Genomic DNA, 17,217 nt, shown 5'->3' on the forward strand with positions numbered 1-17,217 from the left:
TCAATGCACAAAGAGCAAGAAAGACTGTATGAAAGGCACTACCATCAATCCAGAGCTGGCAGAGCATATTTCATGCAGCCATCAACAGAGAGCAGCTGTACAGGCACCACAAAGCACTATAATCAGTCCCCGGGGAATAATCCATGCCAGACGCACACAGCATTTCAACCATTACAGAGAGCTGGTTTACATATATTACACAACACTTTCAGCAATCCATAGAGAGCTGCCATCTGGGTATCACACGGTACTTGAATCAGGACAAAGACGGCCAGGCCAGTATCACAGCGCGACAATCAATCCATAGAGAGCTGCCATGTCAGTATTACACAGCACTATCATTTATCCAGAGAGCTGGCTATCAGGCATCACACAGCACTGCCATCAATCCACACAGCACTGCAGAGTGGACAACACACAGCACTAAAATCAATCCACGGCGAGACAGTATCCAGCTTACATCAAGGAGACTTAAGGGATCAGTCCGGTCTTAAGGATTCGAAAAAACTGCTCTAAGAAAGAAGATTACTTTAGATACATTTCTAGTGAGAAGTTATCTATACAAATTACTGAGAGGAGATATGAAACGTACTTGGTACACTCCCAGAGGGTGTTTACTGATTCCCAAAACACGTAGACACAAATAAACTGGGCTGCGCAACTACTTTCAGTAGCAATACGAACCACTTCAAAAAGTCATCTGGCAAAACTGGAGGATCGTATCTGCATCGGAGCAACTTCAAAATGTATGAATATCCGCATTAATCTGTAATAGGAACCTAGGAAACAATTTGTTCATCCAAACACTGAAGTATGGAAGTCACGCCCAACAATAAGAGAACTCTTGGGTCTCCTCCGCCAAAGGACACCACAAATGTGGTAACTGCTTGGTTGGTAAATGCACTACAGAGGGAGAGGACATTTTCCACAACAACACTAATATCGAAAACTCATAACTCGCCAATTGCAATATATGCAACATAGTATATTTAATGCATTGGTTCCTGCAACAAGGCATATATTGGCCAAGTCAATCAGGAGATACGATGGAGAACTGTCCAACACAAATCAAGAGTAAGGTGCAAAACCAATCATGATCCTTCAGCCCAACACTTCTTGACCAATGAACCCTCAGACGATGAAATTAGATTATGGGACATATAACAAATAATAAGTGTAATATACTCAGACAAGAAGCCCTGATGATAATGAGATTGAGAACAGCAGAGCCTGGGCCAAATGTATTACCTGAGCCCAACAATTTTTCTCTCTCACTGATTTATACAAGTCACGTGTACAGGTGACAGAGTGAGTATCCCCCTTGTAACACCACAGCCTAACTCATTAACACATTGTCGCCTAACTTCATTAATAAATCACTAGTGAGTACAGTTAACAATCCATCATCTAGACGAGATGGATTAATTACAAAAATACACGTTCTTTCAGAGCTTCATCTTATCATACAAAGCCACCAGTTTTACACCCCCATCACGGTGAATACATGGTCAATTAAATGAACGGGTCTCAGGACCACATGTAACATCAAGAGTTCAAACATAAAACCTCTTTTAGTACCGGCCCAGGAACTCTAAGTATTCGGACTCACTGAACATACGAATACACAAGATCCTTTATGTGTTGAGTCCAACACATTAAATATCATCGCTCGTATCCAAGTCTTATACAAGACTACATTTTCCAGCAGTCCCAAGATGGCTGTCCAAACAGACGTCACATGCCATTGATACAGCACTGTACTTAAGTAATACTTATATCGAGTACAACGGAAAAGAAAAAAAAAAAACGTACAAGCAACTTCAGTAAGTAGGCACTGAGGAACTGGCTGACTACGGAGTATACTCATCGGGGACCGCAGCTCACTGAGACGGCCCTTTCTCCATTTGTCTACCATACCTGGGTCAAACCTATGGAAATACAAAACTAAAAAATAGTTTTGTATATTTATTGATTAATGGTGATCAATTTATTATTCTCAAATGTATTTTGTGCATATTTGTTTCTGCATTGTGTCCTGCACTAAAAATTAGGTATCGCCCTGAGGAATACCTCATCTACTTAGAGTCTCACTCTTGAGGTCAAAACGCGTCAGCATGTCATAGCGTTTTGAGGAGCATGAACTCATTCATTTAATTTTAAAAAAAAACATTTTATTGGCACTTTCATTGAAAAACAAGTTTGCAACATGGTGTGCTTTGTTGTTCACAATATGGATTATGGATGGCTCTGTACCAGTCAATGGTAGTGTCTTAAATAATAGTGTAGGGCCTCTATAAGTCCGTCTTGTCGTTATAGCTATGTTAGACACCACGTTTTGTATTTTACCAGTTATGCATGTACTGGCTGCTATATGTACAGCACTCAGATACCCGGGAGGGTCATGATCGCTCTTTATAAAACTCTGCAAATAAATAAATAAATGAGTACATTCTTAGGACTTTAGCAATATCACCTCTGCTAAAACCTCAATAACAATTCCGTACCCCCTACCTACTTGCCCGGTCCAATTACTATCCAAAGGGTAAAGCTATAATGTGTCTGTGCACTTCTACCGTCTGAGAGTGGGTCGAGTCGGGATGTCATGAGGGGGGGAGTCACGGGTCAGGGGCTTACATTTTATTTATTTATTTGCTGAGTATCCTAAAGCACTAACATGACCCTTATAGATATCAGAGCACTGTACACATAGCAGTCAGGACATATATAAAAGATAAAAAGTAAGGAAGGGAAATGTAGGGAGCAATGCAAGACACAAAAACAGACACCGTGTATCAGAATGGCATATGTGGATCCAGAGAAGTCCACATGAACATAATCGAGCCGAGTGCCTAAAGATAACGAGTGCAGCAATCCATCCATAAAAAGGCTTCCTACGGACCAGGCATGACGTCAATCTGAACGGGCTCTGCCTGTCACATAGGCTGTCTTTAGTCTATTTTAGTGCATGGGGGAAGCAATCCTCAACTAACTGAGGCTTGTCCAGCAGTTCTGCCCTCACTTGCTCGAGCCCCACCCCTGACTGGCATCCCTTCTAAGAGTAATGCTTTCATATTCAGTCTACCGTATTAGGTCGCTACGACATTTCGTTAGTTGAGGGCCTCTGGCACTCTTCCAATTAAAAATCATTTGTCTCTTGGTGGCCACTTGGCGTTTGGCAGGCCTAGGCAATAGTCCCAATAAGCACTTCGAGGGAAACCGCGATAAAGTTTGGTCGGTTACGTCATTAAGTAGAGCCAGCACGTCTACCCAGAAGTTAGTAAGATGTGCACCGCTCCACACCTTGTGCAGCATCTCGACACCCTCCTCGCCACACCTAGGGCACGACGCCCAGGAGGTCTAATATTTATTTATTCACATAAATCGGGCACTCCTCGAAACTCGCTGGATATTTTTTAAGACTTTTACCCAGTCCTCATCCGAGATTGAGGGGCAACAACCATCTCCCACTTTTCTCGCAAGTCATGAAGGGGGGTGACCATGTCTTCTTGGAGTGTGGTATATAAGCTGGTAATCGCTTAAGGTTTACCTGAAATTGTGCACGTGGCATGACATCCCCATGTGTCTCGAGCTCATCTTGTCCATTCCTACACTTCCTCCTTAATACTGCTGAAAAGCGCTCCAAACAGCAGGAACGGCCCTGCTGGTAAGTCATGCAGTTCCTCAAAGGATTGCAGTTTACCACCAGCATACACGTCTCCCAGTGTTTCAATACCTCGTGCTGCCCAGTCCAGTAACTGAGTCCTGGCATCTGCTCGTAAGAGGATCGACGTCCAGCCCACAGGTACTTCTGGCGTATAGGTGGTCTCCATTCTACATTTCAGCAGACAGCATGTCCAACAGAGTTTGGCCACTGACAGCCGCCATTCAGGCATCACGTAGCACTGCCATCGATCCACAGAGCAGGACTATAAAGTCATGAACACAGCACTACAGTTCTTCCAAGGAGCCGGCCAGTATGACACAGCACTAGATTCTATCCAGAGAGAGGGTCATGCCCGTATCAAAGGGCACTGGAATTGCTCCAGAGAGCCAGTCATGCCAGTACCCTGCAGCACACAGAGAGGCAGTCACACATTTATTTCACAACACTTACATCATTCCACAGAGTACCCATTGGTCAGGCAGCACAAAGCACTATACTCAAGCTACCGAAGATTGCAGTTCAGGACACACAACACGGCCAACAAGCCACTGAAACATAGCTGAGGAGTAACACAGCCATACACAGAGTCAGCATTGCACACACCACAGAGCATTACATGCAAGACACAGAGGTCAGCAGTGCAGGGACACACAGTACTACCAACAAGCCGCTGAAAGCTAGCTATGGAGGCATAGCACAGCCCCAGCCCTAATTCAGACACACAGATTGCTGCAGCAATACAATCAAACCACAGAGAGCAGGATGTGCAGACATCACAGAGCTTTACCAAGAATCCAGAGAAACATCCGGACACTATAATGCAACCAAAAAGGTTTAAAGCACGGATAGCAGGAGAAACGAGAACTGTAACGTACCGGCAGGACGTTGCTTGGGGTGATATCTACTTTGGGTGGGGTCTCTTTCGGCCTGGCACTCTGGTTGCTGTCACTTGCTGTTTCTGCAACAGCCAACGTTGAGTTCTTGGTAGTTCTTGGGCGAGGAGTTTTTTTCTAAAAGAAAAAAAGTTAATTAAATATTATCAGCACCTGTCAAAGTACAGTGAATATCTTCATTTTATAAACTCTAACATCAGACAGCAGAATGAAAACGTTCACCCATTCCCACACCGACAGCATTAGGGAGGTACTGATGTTATAGCTACCAATAAAGTTCTGAGATGAGGTAACTATCAGACGAAGATCACGCAACTCCTCCCTCGCCCAGTCTGTCGGTGAACCAGAGGCACAAAAAAACACAACTGAAGGCGGATGTTGGGCACTCTACTAAGAGTCGGTGCACCTGATGCAGATGCAGAAGGCACTATGAAAGGTTTGTGTGAACTGCTAAGAGAGCCGCTACACTCCTCTAATGATATGATTATCTCCTTTTCTGCTATGGTCACAATACCAGTCGTCCTTCTATTCCCACTTGATATTTTAGCCCCATCTCTCTGCAATGGCAACGTCTGTGCAGCGATTGTGAGAACAGATTCGAGTAGCCATCACTAATGCAGCTCAATGCAAGGTTCTTAATATGAGAAAGTTTTGGCAACCACATTCCATGTTTTTAAACCATTTTTCATTTTTGGAACAGTTCAAACAAATAACAGCACAGTGCAAGCAGTATGAGACACTTGTCACAGTGTTTTCAAACTTAAATATCTTTATCATTCTGATGAACGCAGAAAATACGCAGAACCAAAACCCGCATGATAATATTCCCCCCGTTTATCCCAGATCTTGGCATGCTTTCTGGGGCACCCTCCCGCTCTATCCACCAGCACCTCCTTTCTGGCACAGAAGTCCATGCCTCTGGTCTAGTCAGCCACGGTGGGGCCCTTCTCATCCCACCAATGTTTAGCAATTTCTCTTTTGGCGAGGAGCAGGCCCAATACAGCCATGGTCCTCGCGTAGCGTGACTCTCCACATTCGTCCATCACCCCAAGGAGCATCACACTCGGGTCAAAGTTTACTGTTCTGCCCACCACGTCTCCCAATATTTGCTCCATTTTTTTCTAATATTGTGATATCACTCACCATTCCCAGATTACTAGAGAACATGTGCCCCCAAGACTCTACATCTCATGCACTGAGCATCCTGTGCTCAACCCATCTCTCAGAGTCTGCATGGTTAGTAGGAGAATATATGGAAATACTTAAATCGGATAAGGCAGAGCTCAGAGGATAGCGCCAGCATCCTGGCAGTCATCTTAGTCTCTGTCCAAGCATCGTCATCATCCGGGGTCCCAACATCTTTTTCTCACTCAGCTTTTAGATCCACTTATGGATCTGGAGAAATGTTTAACAAAGAATTACAAATATTGGATACGCCTTTGTTCCAGAAATGTTCAGAAAGTATTCTGCCCTAGGGCGGGGAGGGGAGCATACAGAGATGACTATCAGGGGCGTACCTTTGCCGCACATAGCGGAAGAACTAAGTTTATGTAACTCATGTTCTGCCATCAATGTGTTGCATGATTTAATATGCTCTCAAGACAAAAGTATCCCCCAAATGGGAAATGCCCATCAGGTCACAAGAATGAAACCCACCCAGCAGGTGGGCCGTATGCAGAAGCCACATGACCTTCCATATGGGGCTCATTTCCGTCAAGGCCCCCTTGCCACTTGAAATGCTGCAACACCCCTCCCCCCAGTACATGTCGGGATATCTGGACACATAGCCTGGCCTGTTCCCAAATGGCTGGGTACAAACTGAGGTGGCAGGGTGGGCAAAAGAACAGTGGGTTGGAATGCTGCCCCGAGCATTGCCTATGGTTAGACTTACTGCAGGAATTTCTCGTCATCTTCAGTGTATTGGATGCATCAAGCAACAGTGCCAGCAGATCACATCAATCATGTGAGCCTATCTCTAGCTGAGTCATCTCATTCACCGTATAGCCAGTCACTCATTAGGACTAACTGCAAGGCCCAATAATATCGCTTTATGGCTGCCCGCCCCTTAGCAAAGGAAATGCATGAGTCTTGTTCTCACATGGAAAGCCAGAAATCAAGACCTAGAGATTCTGAAAAAAAGCCAATAGGAATTTTGCAAGGTATATCAAAATTAGGAAAAAGAAACCATTTTAAATAGCGCCCCACAACACATATAATCGAAATTAGTAATGTAGCCCAGGCCTTGAATTCAAACCTCAACTTTTCAAGCAATGGCGCAATATGTAACTCCCAACTTCTATACTGGCACAGCAAAATATCCAGACATAGGTAGTGGAGGTGGTCTCCAGCGCTCTGTATGGGGGTTGAGGACAGGGAAGAGAAAACTTTCAGACAGAGGAACAAATTAAACTTTTCCCAATTGACCTTAAGGCCGGCTGCGTATATTAAATGCTGAGTATCTCCTTGGTATGTGGAATGGAGTAGTCTAGGTGTCTTACAAAGAGAAGCATGTCATCAGCCTTAGGGGAAACTGTATCCTCGTGACCGTCGTCCCATTTAAACCCTTTTATTTGGAAGTCAATCCTTAGACATTTTGCCAGAGGCACTATGGCTACGGCAAAAACCATAGGTGAGAGAGGGCATCTCTGTCGAGAGTCTCTCTTAATTGTGAATTAGAACAAAAGGAATCCTGTGACTCGCACCCGTGCATGAGGGAATGCCTATTAAGACTGTTCGAATCGCCGAAAGCAGGGGCTGATATTCATCCGCTGCGGCACCTGATGACAATGCACCAAGTCAAAGGCATTTTCAAAATCTATTAATAATAGCCAATCATCCCCACATCACTCCTCTGCGTACGCCAGGATCACATGCAGGAATGTGAGAAAATATCTAATGCTTTTGGTGGGCATAACGCCATTTTGGTCACCACAACCCAAAGTTTAATTCACATAAGACAAAAGTGCTGCAAAGATTTGAGCTAATATTTGAGTCTCAACATTAATTAATGGAACGGGATGGGAGGAGGCGCACTCCTCGGCTACGTTAGATCGCTTGAGGATCACGGAGGTCGTTGCACTCCGTTAGTCATATGGGAGGAAGCCATTGTCAAGAGCCTCATCCAGAGTTCTCCGTGCAGAAGAGTGAAGCCGTGAAGAGTGACATCTAAGGCATTCAAGGGGAATGCCATGGGGTCTTGCCAGGCAACACTGCAGTGATGGACTGTTGGATCTCTTCAGCCGCGTTTGGGTTATCCAACTTTTACAGAACTGATGCAGACAAAGAATAGATTGGGAGATCTGTTGTGTATGGGGTTGTCTTGCTCAGGCTTGGGAGGGGCATGAACTGCATATAATTATGCATAGTAGGTCACAAATGAGTCCACAATGCTTTCGGCCGAGTGAACCACATACCCGTTGCTATTTCAAATTGAGTGGATTATTCTGGATGCCTGTTCCCGATTTGTGAGCAAAGACAGTAGTGTACCAGATTAGTCAGATGTTTCATATATCTGTACCAGCATGCTGGGTCTGGCTGCATGCACACTACCAAATAATGTTCCGTTCAACTCCATTTCATTCTAGTCTAATTGTCTCAGAGTAGGGGCCTGTTCTTCCAGCTAATTCTCTCTCTCCAGTGTAAGAATGTTGCTTTCTAGTATTACCTCCAATCGTTGGGCCCGATTCACAGAACTAATCTGAGACAAAATCCTAAACGTACTACTTTTTTGTATTCACAGAAGGCACTTAGTAGTAGTAAACTAACTTTACTACTACTAAATGCCTTCTGTGAATACAAAAAGTAGTAAGTTTAACCAAAAGCAGTCAGTGCCTTCTGTGAATACCAAATGTAGTAAGTTTACTAACATATATGTCGTCACTCATGCTCCGGGGAATATTAGAGAGTGCTAGAGGAGGCGGCCAAACCAGCATGAAATTTTAATATTCTGTGATTCTATTGAGGAGCAACTCTGCAAGTATCTTTCCTGTTAACCACCAGGTGTTCATGTCACAAGTCCCATGTCTACTCTGATCCGGAATTCCCTGCTCACTTTAACAGTGGTTGGAGAGGCTACATGGAAGAATCCCAGTCTGCCCGACTCTCCCCACCTCCACCCCCGGGGTAAAAAAAGAATCCATCCAAGAATGTGAACTTTGTGAAGATGTAGAATATGTGTATTATCGATCTGTCTTACAATGACGACACCAAAACTCTACCAACGGTGGATCATTAGCTGACTAGGCAACGCTAGTTGAGGCCATTGGTTTGGGGGTGTCCATCCCAACGTTCATCACTGCATTAAAGTCCCATGCAAACACAGTCGTCACCGCTGTAGTATCTGCAAGCAACTATGAGAACATGCAAAGTGTAACATCCATCGCGGAAGCGATAAAAACACTAATGTGTGTCCTTGGGTGACCACGTAACAACTGTGTCATACTTATGTATCTCCTAAGGTCGTCAGGACTGATTTAACAATCAATGGTAAGATTTTCCAGAAGAAAAGCGAGTTTACAGGAGCTGCGAACGTAGCCGGCATGATAAACTCTGACATAACCAAGTCACCCCAGAAACGCACATTTTGTACCTAATCGGTGAGTCTCTAACAACAGAGCCACCTCTGGTGCGGGCTGTTTATATATAGCAGAACGGCTCCCCTTTTGATCTTATTATCGAGCTCGCTGACATTCCAAGACATCACACAGTGTTACTTATATGTAGACATTTGCAGTGACGTGACGCCATATGTAAGGATGTGAAAATAATCTTGTAGCCTGTAATCACCTTCCATTTAAGACAACCAATCCTTCCAACACCAGGGTGTGGAGTGAGTGTGATTTTGGTGATAGCCTTTCACTTTGCCTCCACTGCATTTCTGAACCACTTTGGTAAGGTAAGCAACTTCATAACACAAACCCTCTATAATCCCCCAGAAATGAGTGGACACTTCAATTGTCACCAGGCCTGAAGAGCGTCAGAAAATTCCAAATTCTGCTCCATTGTGCTACAAATGACACCACCCCCCATATATGATCACAAACCCTCTCCAACTGGCAACTTCACTCCTCCAAAAGTAACTGAATTACTGAACATACTGGTGCAAAACATGAACATGTAGCATGCCTGCAGGACACTAGCCGATGTAGCATGACTACAGAACAATAACACGTGTAGCATGCCTAGAGAACACTAATACATGTAGCATACCAGAACACTAACACATGTAGCATGTCTACAGAACACCAACACACACAGCATACGTGCAGAACACCATTATATGAAGTATATCTACACGGTGCTGACCTGACTGTATCAGAACAAGTCGGCTTTTACTTGACACTTGAAGGTGGTTAGAGTTAGGAAGGGCAAGTCGTGGTCATCTTTGGTAACAAATCTAAACATCTAAAGCAGCTTCTTAACGATCAAACCCCTTCCTGTGCGTTTACCCATTTCAGTTCCTTTACGCTGCTCAGCCCCTTCCTTTGGACATAGTCTCCTTTCCCCATATTCAAGGCTTCTCTGGAAGCCCTCTTTCTTTATCTTCCCACTAACTACCCACACCTTCAAGCACATCTCACAACTACTTCCGCACCTGGTCCTTAACATCAGCCGCTCTCTCCAAATGTCTCTCTTAAATGGAATGTAATTAACGATTCTGCCGGTCTCAGTTCTCAAAAACTCGCCACAAGGACACCTCTTGTTGTCATTAGTGAATTTACTATATTGCCCCATGTACTCCTAGTCTAGCTATGCTAAGGGGTACTGTGAAACACTCATGCCTAGGGTAATACGCCTCTTTTTCTGGAGCGGTGGTTGGCCAGGAAGAGACAAAGAACCAGCAGAAGAGGAAGCAGAAGGTAGTGGAAAAATACAGAGCAACACTAGATACACTGGAGGCAACAGAGAACTGCCCCAGGAAGGACAATCTGGTAGGCAGAGGAGTCAAGGCCACAAAGGGCGGAACCGAAAGACCTCCCTGGTGAACCCTCAAACTATGGTTTCAATGGGCAACAGATAACACAGCACCATCTAACACTGAAGAGCTGAGTCCAGCAGAATCTGATTATGTCACAGACAGCATCCACCCTCACAAGAGTCCACTGCATGAGGACAACTAGCCCAAACGCAATCTCTTGCTTACAAGCAAGGGAAGTACTTAACTAGCCTGGTTTCACCGGGCACAACACGCCATGTTATGAGCTGCATGCACAGAGAGGACACAATGGCGCTTATCTGGGTTAAAACATGCCATATTACACATTAGGATAGTTTAGACATTTACTCAGTCACGGCCAGCAGTTTACAAACATTTTGATTTGTCTTTGTAAAATTGCCACTGTCCATTAATATTAAACTGTATAATTAGTTCTACAGACATTACTAAACATTGGGAATGTCATGGGGACTAAAGAAAAAGGGGAAATTCCATGTTACGTAAAACAATATTTTTATTTACATTGTCCATAAGTATACGAGATGGTGATAGTGCACATCACGAAGGAGTTCTGTGTAGTAGGAGTCATATTTAGGGCACAGAACTCCTCTGTGACTTGCAATAGCCTCACTACATATATTTTGGGACATTTTGTTCCTAACAAAGGATATCTTCCTTGGTGCATATGTAACATTAAACATAAAGCCTAAAGTATTGAGATCCAAGATGCACACATTGTAGATGGAATATAACGGGTGTATAACATCATTTAAGAATATGCAATTTAACGCGGTCTGACAGAAAGCACATGTCAAAGGTAGCCGCAGAGCTGGCGGAGACATAAAACACAGATGCAGCAGAGGAGTTTTCATTTTGTCCAACTTTACCCACTAGGGACAAGGAGGGACCCTGATGTAACAAGTTGTATTATGGCACAGGAAGGGCATGCACACACAACTTTAAACGGTCGAAACATTGATGATAGCAATAGGTGTTCATAAGAGTGTCTCGCATACTTCACACCAAAGAAATAAGGCTATATGCCTGAACGTACATGTAACGGACACTCAACTGGGTCGTTTGTGTACTTTATGTTCAATCATGAAATGTCCTGTGTATTAATCGTTTACATTTTTGGGATACTCCGTCAAACATTTGTTATTGTTTATGTTACATGACAGTCCAGTGTGTTTTCTTGATATGTCATAATCAGTGTTGCTCCACAATATATGATTGATAATATACTGTGTTTAATTCCATTTTTGTGTCAGGTTGATTTTCTACTTGTAAACCAGATGTATTGTACCTTTCAGTTGGCAATTCCTAGTCCATCAGGAGATAAATAAGGCTCGTTAAAAATAAATAAACTGTTTTAGGAGAAGGGCTGTCAGACAAAATTCAATAAACTCTCTTTAAAAGCACCTCTTGTCGACCAGAGTTTAGTGCTGTACCATTTTCACAGAGGCCATGTTAGATCAGAAATAAAAACCTCATTTTTCATCCTCACCTGCAGGTGTTTCGGGAAGTTGAAGATGGTGGGGACCGCCCCCTCTCGAAGGCGCACTGTCTGCCCCGTCCTGTCGAAGCACTCTTCTGTGAAGTGTGTGGAGCACAGGCTGCTGCTCTTTGTCGGCTGCCAAGGCTTGCCATTGGGCAACAAGCGGCGAAGCGCCAAAACCCATTTTTTTCTCCTCACAGGGTCTTTTGGGAACCTACAACAAGTGTCGAAACCAGAAGTGTGCTCAGAACAGGCTCAGATAACATCTCACTAAACCCACTGAGATCCCGTCCACGCTGAGGAGTCACTCAAAAAGATGTCACACAAGTCCCTGGGTATGTCAGCTCACAATACTGCAGTTTGCACTGTGTAGTTTAGAATGTCCTTCAAGCAGCATTTATATCCTTTATAGAAAAATTAATATACCAGCAAATATACAAAACAATATTTGGATTATTTGCATTTACCTTGTAAATACTTTCCGTTACTTTCTATTAAGCATAATGTTGCCAAGCATCAATTTAAGTGTAACAGTTTTTTTTGTTAAATCAACTTTGAAACGGGGGAAAGGATAACCAATTTTTGATCTAGCCATTATTTTGAGCAATTTGTTCCAAATGTTGCAATTCATTATCCAACATCCTCACCCCTCCTGTCTCAAGTATGAATGAAATGGGTCAGCTCAGCCCGAGAATCAATCATTGCATCCAAAAATTAGCCGAATAGGCATTTTTTCTAGACCACTTCTACAGGTTAACTGCAGAGAGGATCTGGTTGGAAAGAAAGTGCTTTCTGCATTACAGTTTGCCTTTCTGTAACTCACAGCGAACAAATCCAACTTGGCTAGATTGCTTCACTTTCTGAAAATATCCACTTGGCGACAATCTGTGCTCATACTTGTCAAGGTACCGTGGGAGAGAGCGGTGCTCCTAGCTGTCTTTGGTACAGAACGGCCAGAACCAAAGAGTGGCAGACTTCCTCCCCCTGTAGCTCAGACGTCCATCCCCGTGGCTCAGACTTCCTCCCCTCGCAGCTCAGACTTCCTCTCCCCGCAGCTCAGACTTCCTCCCCTCGCAGCTCAGACTTTCTCCCCCTGCGGCTCAGACTTTCTCCCCCTGCAGCTCAGACTTTCTCCCCCTGCAGCTCAGACTTTCTCCCCCCGCGGCTCAGACTTCCTTCCCCCGCGGCGCAGACTTCCTTCCCCCGCGGCGCAGACTTCCTTCCCCCGCGGCGCAAACTTCCTTCCCCCGCGGCGCAAACTTCCTTCCCCCGCGGCGTAGACTTCCTTCCCCCGCGGCGCAGACTTCCTTCCCCCGCGGCGCAGACTTCCTTCCCCCGCGGCGCAGACTTCCTTCCCCCGCGGCGCAAACTTCCTTCCCCCGCGGCGCAGACTTCCTTCCCCCGCGGCGCAGACTTCCTTCCACCGCGGCGCAGACTTCCTTCCACCGCGGCGCAGACTTCCTTCCACCGCGGCGCAGACTTCCTTCCCCCGCGGCACACACTTCCTTCCCCCGCGGCACACACTTCCTTCCCCCGCGGCACACACTTCCTTCCCCCGCGGTGCAGACTTCCTTCCCCCGCGGCGCAAACTTCCTTACCCCGCGGCGCAAACTTCCTTCCCCCGCGGCGCAAACTTCCTTCCCCCGCGGCGCAAACTTCCTTCCCCCGCGGCGTAGACTTCCTTCCCCCGCGGCACAGACTTCCTTCCCCCGTAGCTCATACTTCCTTCCCCCGTAGCTCAGACTTCCTTCCCCCGTAGCTCAGACTTCCTTCCCCTGTAGCTTAGACTTCCTTCCTCGCAGCTCAGACTTCCTCTGTGGCTTCCCGAAAGAAGGGTTACACCTCCTTTCAGAACAGGCCCCTCTTGTATCTTTCCTGGGAGTCGTTAGCACATCTTCTGAGGGGGGCAGAAAGTTGTCTCTGCGACAGGACCCCGTGTGCAACCAGTATAGGCATAGGGAACTAAAGGCAACTAAGCACAACTTTGTTAAAGTTGCACATTGCAACTTGTACCATTAATTTCGACCTGAGAATCAAGTCGGGTTTAATGTAACGAGTTGCTCGATACCCTGGATGACCCACTTAGGTTGCACCATTCCAGAGTTAGCACAGCTGAGGGGGGTCATCATGTAACTCTGCACTTGCTAATTGGCCGACCAAGCTTTTCCACAGTAAAATCAACAGTTCCTCAGTTTTACTATCAGAGCACGTAAAATTACATGTTCTGCCCATGGAATATGTTTCACTCTGCCTCCCTGCCAAAGGGCTCGATAAGCCTTCCTTAGAGGGTAATTACACATATACGAGGGCGAAGCCAGACTTTGCCATTGCTTTAAATGTCAAAGTGGGGCATGCAGTAAAAACTGCTCTTTCAGCCTACAAATTGTTTTACTTGTGTCCCACCCAGGGTGGCACAACCAGTGTTGCAATCCTTGGAGGGACCCTCAAACTTACATGCCCTGGGTACCATTCACTAGTGATTAACAGTTAAGTTAAGTAAAAGCCAAAAGTTACAAAGGCAATTACTAAATCAGGTACAGCTTCAAGTGACTCCACAGATTCCGACCAGGAGCCTCTTCCAGTATGCAAAAGGGAGAGAATGCCCTCCCCTTCCCGGCCACGTATGTCCAACTCCTCTCCGGCTAACCAGTTCACTTGTAATACTGAAAACATCATCCACCCTAAATTTTCGGATTGGGTCCTGCAAGACAAAGGGGAGGACACGCCCAAAAAAGATCCCAGAATGATTACTTCCCTAAAGAAGAACGGCAGAGACCCTAAGAAAGGGATCGATCGATCTTGGTGGGCATGCCGGGATAAATGTTGGATAATGCAGTTCCTCTGGCAAAGATTTTAGTAATAGCCTTGCAAGACAAGGAGGGAGTTCCTGGCATAGACCCAGAGATCCTTGCCGGGTGCATCCAGCTTGCAATTACCTCTTGGGCAATCCTAATTGTGCCATTTCGCTGAGAGAAGAAAATCTCTCCTCATCAGGATCGACCCAAAACTTACAGAGCATTCTGTGGCTTAAGTGGGTCCCTTTGCAAAGGGTCTGTTATTCTGTGACAAAGTGTGGTGAATCCACTTTGAAATAGCATAATCAGAACCTCCGGTCATGACCGAGAATAAAAACTTTTCTAGCATTCAAACCAAGTATTTTCAATTCTATTGAAGACACAGAGGCGAGGATTATTCCACCCGATCTTTGTACACAATAGGGTAAGAATTGTTTGCGGTCAATGTTTTTATTGTCAACTCATTATAATGTTTACACCGTGCATTGTTTTGAGAATTAAATAATTACGAAAAAGTTATGTTAATGTACACCCTCCCTTGTCCTGATGGGATTATAGATATTACAGGTCTTTGTTTTATTACAAGTTCTGATCAGAAAAAGGAGTGAAGGCGAGAGTGTTCACAGTTTCAGATAAATTATTTTTTGTACTGTCTGCTTTGTTGAGTTGTTGCCAGAGAAACATGCGGGAGCTGGCCTTACAGAAGTTTATTGTTTATGAACTGATTGTTCACAAGGAAAGAGGCAGGCGAGATGGTGAGCACATCTGATGTGGCTTGCAGATGTATGTTTGAAAGTAGGTTGTGGAAGAAAGCAAAAGCCTGCTCTAAAAAGTCTTAGAAAAGCCAAAGATGGTGTTGACAGTATATTAACTATCAGTAGCTATGTAGCAGGTTTCAAGAAATCTACTCACTTTGGCAAGTCAGTGTAGGAAGGTGGCTACCTGACTATGGTTACCCCAGATTTTTTGCCTGTGTTTAGCTAGTTTTTGACTTAGTTGACCTGGTTCCCTGCTAATCAGGGCCCCAGGCCATCTGCTCTCTCTGTAAAATGGATTCCATGTACCCTAGGTACATACCACAAATGGAAATGGACTCCTTGTCAGCCCCTGTATAAGGCACTATAGGTGCCCAGGGCATAGGGGCCACCAAGGCCTACCAGGGGCTGCAGCATATCTTTTGCCACCCCTGGCTGGTTCTTAAATTGACACAACTGGCTGATCACTCAGCTGGGGTAAGGTGGTGTAATCACCCCTTACTTAGATATAGTATACCTATATCTAAACCTATATCTGGACACATATTAACCTGTGAGCCACTCCTATGGAAGGCCTCATCAATCCTGGAGGCAGAGTGCGTGGTTTAATGGGAACAACTCCCTAAGCTGTTTCAGGATAATGCCATACCATATACTCTTAAGTGCCTTATAATCCTCGCGGTTACATAGCAACTCTGGTTTGGCTTTATCAAAACATGTCGTGTAAGGTGTCATACGATTTGGAATACTATCCCCTCGCCAGTTCTGGCGACGGGGATAGCATTCCACCCCTCTAGAGGGGTAAGACATGTTACTTTACTTAAATGCGGTTAATTTCTAAAAGGACCTTGGATCCACAAAATGGATGCCTCTGCCACAGACAAGAGTCTGACCCCCTGAAGCTGACCGAAACTCAGTCAAATGGGGCCTGGACAAAGGGTTTCCTGTCGCAGGGAGGTGTTACCACCCCCCAGACAGGAGATAGTGGATTGTAGCAGGGAGGTTTGAAAGAAACCAGACACTGCTTGGGGCGCACAAGGCTGCCCCTTGCATAATCCGGCCAAACCGGTTCTGGGGCACTCCAGACCTCATGCCAGGGCGGCCTGGACCATAGGAGGGGACCTAGCAGGTAATCCAGCCCCCAAAATTAGTATAAGACTGGGAGCAGTGCCAATGCACTTCAGATTATCCTGAAGAAACACAAGAACCGAAATTCTGGACCCTTCGACATCCTACTCGACGTAGAATCCCGAAGAATCTCCCTTGTGGTCAAGGAGTGACCACCCTGTGCAAACAGGCACCATCCAGCCATCGACGTCTGCTTTGTTGCAGTTCCAGCCGGAACTCGAGCGACAGAGATCGACGAGATCAAGCTTGCCTGCCTTCCAACAGCCCGATCCACAGTCCCTGCAGAGCTGAGACCCGTGGAGGCGACCGGAAGCGTGGGCCACGCCATCTTGGAAAGACCACGAGACGCTGACCGTGCAGCCCACGAGTGACCCTCGAAGCTGTACACCGGGGTTTGAGAAGCCCCAACCCTGAGCCACTCTTGCACCGAAGCTCACCCCTCTACACTCATCGAGTGCTGCGTGGGGCCCTTCTGCTACTTTTGGCTCAACGCGTTGGCCCGGTCACTTGCCAGCCGTCTTGTGGCCCCTGTGCCGACGAAACTTGAAA

General features: G+C 45.6%; 1 protein-coding gene across 2 annotated transcripts in view; it reads right to left on the bottom strand.

Annotated features, from left to right (window-relative positions):
• Positions 1-17,217, bottom strand: part of LOC144821612 (uncharacterized) — a 133,853-nt gene that overhangs the window by 107,917 nt on the left and 8,719 nt on the right. For both annotated transcript variants that reach the window (XM_078678846.1, XM_078678847.1), the window contains exons 2-3: positions 12,000-12,204; positions 4,540-4,674 (exon numbers count right to left, since the gene is read on the bottom strand). In XM_078678846.1, coding sequence (XP_078534972.1) covers positions 4,540-4,674; positions 12,000-12,204 — 340 coding nt within the window. The remainder of the gene's footprint in view (positions 1-4,539; positions 4,675-11,999; positions 12,205-17,217) is intronic.

This window comes from Lissotriton helveticus, chromosome 2_2, assembly GCF_964261635.1.
Source record: "Lissotriton helveticus chromosome 2_2, aLisHel1.1, whole genome shotgun sequence".
NCBI classification, from domain to species: domain Eukaryota; kingdom Metazoa; phylum Chordata; class Amphibia; order Caudata; family Salamandridae; genus Lissotriton; species Lissotriton helveticus.